The 5,513-nt window shown below is 34.2% G+C and overlaps 1 protein-coding gene across 3 annotated transcripts in view; it reads right to left on the bottom strand.

Moving 5' to 3' along the window:
* Positions 1–1,393: 1,393 nt before the first annotated feature.
* Positions 1,394–5,513, bottom strand: part of LOC116848345 (lachesin-like) — a 216,376-nt gene continuing 212,256 nt past the window's right edge. For all 3 annotated transcript variants that reach the window (XM_032824317.1, XM_032824318.1, XM_032824316.1), the window contains 2 exons: positions 2,911–3,081; positions 1,394–2,233 (listed from right to left, as the gene is read on the bottom strand). In XM_032824317.1, coding sequence (XP_032680208.1) covers positions 1,887–2,233; positions 2,911–3,081 — 518 coding nt within the window. In that variant the 3' untranslated portion in view covers positions 1,394–1,886. The remainder of the gene's footprint in view (positions 2,234–2,910; positions 3,082–5,513) is intronic.

Genomic DNA, 5,513 nt, shown 5'->3' with positions numbered 1-5,513 from the left:
TCTAAGTTGCTTCATTAATTTTTATTTTGAATTTATAATAACTTCGTACGTGAATGTTCCGAGATATCGCGAGGCGTTAAATCTCTCAAGTGCGAACAAGAAGCTAAATATACCGACTGTGTCATTATTAGTTTTCCTTGATTAAAAATAAATAAGCACGTGCGTGAATTAGAACTATACATACACACACAGAACTGTTTAATGAATTAGAACCGTACATACACACACAGAACTGTTTAAATCGCTGTCTGCGACAGAAGTGGAAATAGTTGTGATGCTTTGTGATCCGCGGTAAATGCCTTTGTAAGTTGCGATCTTTCATGGGAGACAGATTGGATTTCCAGCGTACGGCGAATTGTTAATGTTTACTTGAAAATTACGTTCGAGGATAAAAAGCTAGCAGAGGATTTGTATAGACGCGATAGAAGGTAATGAAGATAATGACCAGACGCGATGTCAGAATCCGCCGTCGGAGAACCGAGCTTTTCTCCCCTTAAAGAGATTGGTTTTCTACTCATCAAAGGGATTGGATTTCACGATCGATACTTAGAGCAGAGCGTGTAATCCGAGAAAGCATTTTGACACTGCAAAAAGATGAGGTATAGCAAATAATGATTAAGGCGGGAGAACCCTGTAATATTCAGACCCCTTTATAACGATTACTTCTTTTTATACACGTTCTGCCAAGCATCAGGGGAAAATTTCGCCTGTAAATAACGACGAGGATAATCGTTTCCCAGAACTATACATAAGATCGCCGTGAATAAAGAGACCAAAAACGGATTTTGCTTTAAGAAGAAAGGCACACGTCATCCATTAAATAACAGGGAGAAAATGGAATTATAGAACAGTATAATTACAGTCATTTTAATTTCTTTGAGAAATATTCGTTTTTTGAAAACTTCCACAATTATTCGATAACAAATACTTAAAGTATTTAAGAATAATTATGGGATTAGGGAATTACTTAAAGAGACGCCTGTAAAAATATTGTGTACGCATACTGAGGAAAAATATTTGAAAATTTATTTGTGAGATATAAAATTTATTCCTCTGAAATGAAATTTATTTCTATAAATAAAATTTATATTCCACAAATATAATTTTTCAAATATTTGTTTCTCAGTGTGGAAAAAATTTTGATTGAATTAACCTAATAATGGGAACGAACGTTTCGATTGAAGGAAACAGAATTTCTGGCTCTTAGAGTCGAATTTGCTTCATAAGAGTTATAACTCTAATTTGTCACAAATCGCGTTTTTGAAAAAAAGACAAAAAACAACACATGTTATTGTGCTGTATTTTTTTTCAAAATTGTTCAAAAATGTATGTTCATACTAAGAGAAATTATCCAATAAAAAATTAACAAACGGATATTTCCGATAATGGCATTTTATAAATCGATTAGAAAATTATGAACCGATATTTCTCATCGGATGTTTCCCAATTGAATATAAAAATTCATCGGTATTTTGATCGTAAATATCCGTTTTTAATTTTTTATCGGATAATTTCTCTCAGTGCACTAAAACAAATGTTTACTCTTGATATGTTTGGTTTTTTTTACACCTTCATATTTGACTCGTAAGCAGCCAGAAATTCTATCTCTTTTCAAACAAAACGCGTTCGTTCATTGATAGGTTAATACAATCAAATTTGTTTCTCCGTGCGAAAGACAAAGGGGTGCGCGGAAAACTCGAGATTTCCGGCTCTCAAGCAACAGTCAGTATTAATTAGCGTCAACGCTCGAAAAATAAGTTCTTCTACCTGTATTCGCTCGCGAAAGATCTTGCGAAACTATCCGGATCTTCGCGGGTCGCCGCGTGGATCTTCGCCATCGCTCTCGCAACCATTGTCGCGAGCTCTTCGTCCGTCAAGATGCCGTTTTACAAAGTGGTCGGCAGAACAAGCAAGAGCAGAATCGCGGTAGCAGAGATCGACGGGTGCCTGAAGTTCGCGGCGTTCAGCTTGGTGTCCCAGGGCGGGGACACGGAAGGCACAACGTGGGGCCTGTCCGTTCTTTGGCCTTCCTGAAGAGTGCTACCCGACATGATCTGCGTGGTACCGAGATCATCGTCGCTTCCGATCGAGTCGGTGTCCTCGAAGCCATTCGCGTGTCCTCGTCTGCCGTTGTTGCTCTTTTTTTTGCCCTTCGTTATCGGCTTCTTCCGCGGCCTAAGGTCGGTGTTCTTCGTGAGTGTTGTCGGCGTTGTCTTCGCGGATAGATGCAACTCTGAGCATAAAACAGAGGCCTTTCGTGGTTAACTCCAAAATTACAACTTTTCGACAAATTGAAACTTTTCGACTGATCCGAGGACATTAAGTACATTACAGAAAAAAAAAATCTAATAAATAAAAAATATATATTTAGGGTGGGTTAATAAGATATTTACTATCTAAATCTACAGAGTACTTTTTTTAGAAGAAATAAACAATTTCTTTTGTGAAAAATTACGGTTTTAAGAGAATGTAGGGGCGGATTTATATAGAAATTAATGATGCTGAAATATCATGTTCTCAGTGAAAGGAGGCACTCAATTCAGTGTAGAATTTATAATTATCTATTATAACATCAGCAGTGGAGCATCTCAAATGTTATAATTTCTCAAGGCTGTTGTAATTTCTAAGCCGTCTCACTTTGAAGGACGCTTATTTTTTTTTAATTATTACTGCACATGTCAAATAAACATTTTCATTAAAAATCTTCTAATTTGCTCATGAAATTTACGAGTTTCTCCCGATAAATAGTGCGAGGATCGACTGCCAATTTCGATTTGTAGGAGAGCTCACGAGGTAACGCGGTGTCGTCGAGCTGATCACTCATTATTGCTTACATTCAGCCAATTAAAAACAGACCGTTGCAGGGAGAAAAATGTCAGATTTAAAAAAATTGACGATAATGTTCCGTACCTTGCAATCGCACCACGCCATCGGCCCTTCCAAGCGCGTTGACGGACGAGCACACGTATCCGCCGAAGTCCCGTTTTTCCAGGGAATTGACAGTGAGATTCATTTGCCAGGAGTAATCGCTCAGCGCGAACTCCGACATCGCGTACTTGTCACTGGGCAGCAGTTTCTCGTCTACGTAGAAAGGAAACGGAAATATTGCGCTATTTTTAATTGCGAGGCTTTTTCACCCGCGGCTGTGTTGGACGGTCGATGCGAGATTTCATTTCCGTCATGAGAGATCGATCGAATGCACACACACGTACGTGTAGTGTGTTTAAACTAATTCGTGTGACATAATGAAAGATTGGCTGCGTAGATACTGTGCGGAGAAAAAAGATTGATTGTATTAACGTGACAATAACAACTAAATGCGTTTAGGTTGAAGGAGACCGAATTTTTCTCAAAACAAAATTTGATCTGTAAGAATAAAAAATTTAACTTAACAACAATAGCAACAGCTCTAAAAGATTCAAACTAATAAATAAATAAGGACAATAAGAGCCAAAACGTTGGTGTTAAACGCTTATGATTTACGTATAATCAAATAATCAAAAATAAATGATCATAAGCGTTTAACACCAGCGTTTTGCATTGGCTCTTATCATCCTTATTTATTTATTAATAAAAAATTGGTGTTTTTTTCAGTTAAAACGCGTTTAATTTCGTCATTGTCATGTTAATTCCACCAATCTTCTTCCTATAGGAAAAAAACGTTTAATTTGATACCAAAATTTAAAAATTTGTCAGTAAATTTTTTCACGAAAAAATATCCGATTTGTGTTGTGCATCGATAATTATGTCATAATATACTTACAACAATTTGTCTTGCGCTTTAACGTTACATGGTGAATTTTGGTGTAACATAAAAGACGGCTGACGTTTAATGATGTAAGTTGTTAATATCGCGCTCGGTATTGATGAATCGAGCGTATTTTTCTCTACGTAAAGAAATGTAGCGAATCGAATAAAGATACGAAAAAAGCTGTTTACATCCATAGTCGAATCGATAATTAGTTCGATATAAATACGTTATTTGCAGACAACTTTTTTATGATTTTCCAATCACGGCGATGCAAACGTTTTTGATACAACTTCACTAATTATCGTGTGTACTTTTCAATATTTACGTCTCGTTCATTGCGAGCAATAAATTGACGCTTTGAAATCATCATCCACGGTAGACTACTGTCGTTAATCAGAAATTTTCGAATGCACTGCGTTTCACGGCAGATTTACGCTTTTTTCGCGCAACAGCGCGTTTACGAGCAATTCACAAATTTGCATGTTTGATTAACGCAAACGCCCATCGCGAAAATATTTTTTTTCCTTGCCATGTATAATAAAATCGTGACAGTATCGCGTGAAATGCAGATTTTCAATTTGACGCAATTCTTGCAGTCATTATCGCGCCACATTAGATTTATATGTTTTGTGGAATGATTGGAGCGATTTAATTTGGAGATGCGGTTAATTGAATCTGTCAATCTGTATGACATCATAATGTACAGACATCATAATGTCTCATAACCACCGTAAGATATTTTAATAGCGTATTCTGAAGATAAAGTAGAGTAAAAAATCCTAATACAAAAATATCGAGGTTTTGAATTATATCCGATCAAAGATTACCAGTAATATCGCCTAAAATTTGCACGCTCAAGTAATACAGCCCATAGTAATACAGCACACATATCGTTTTATCATTTGTTATCAACTTCACAGTTAATATTGATTTTCACAGATAAAATTCTAAAAGCATTGATAATTAATAGTGTTAGAATTATTAAATTTAATAATTCCACACTTGATTATATATTATATATCCACACTTGATAAAATAAGAATTTTTGTGTTTTTAACATAAAGAGTAATCATGGAAAATAATGTATTATTATTTTTGTTTTTCACATTTTATGAAGAGTAAAAACGTATAATTATAATAAATCGAGGCAATAAAATTAATTTGTCCACATTTCTTAAACAATTTAAGTTTTTATTAAAATTTTGATATGCTGAAATTATAAGATCCGAACTAAAATAATAAAAATTTAAATTGTTTAAGAAATGCGGACAAATTAATCTTATTTCTTCGATTAATTAGAATTATACGATTTCATTTCTTGTAAAACGTGAAAATACAAAAATAATAATAAATTATTTTGCATGATTACTTTTTATGTCAAAAATGCAAAAATCCTTATTTCTTAAGTGTGAAACTTAAATTTAATAATTTTAACAATAACAATTATTAATGTTTTTAGAAATCGGGTTGTATAGTAAAAATCAATATTAACTGTGAAATCGATAACAAATGATAAAACAATGTGTGTGCTGTATGATATGACTACGGGCTTGAACGCGCCAATTCTACGCAATATTACTGGTAATCTTTGATCGGTTATAATTAAAAAACTATTGTAGCCTTGACATTTTTGTATTAGGATTTTTTACTCTACTTTATCTTCAGAATATGCTATTAAAATATCTTACGGTGATTGTGAGACACCCTATATATATATATATATATATATATATATATATATATATATATATATATATATATA

Source organism: Odontomachus brunneus, unplaced genomic scaffold (assembly GCF_010583005.1).
Source record: "Odontomachus brunneus isolate Ranch 3 - 2012 unplaced genomic scaffold, Obru_v1 Obru_scaffold_093, whole genome shotgun sequence".
Taxonomy (NCBI): domain Eukaryota; kingdom Metazoa; phylum Arthropoda; class Insecta; order Hymenoptera; family Formicidae; genus Odontomachus; species Odontomachus brunneus.
Note: the sequence above shows the minus strand (reverse complement) of the source record. Positions and strands in the feature narration are given on the sequence as shown.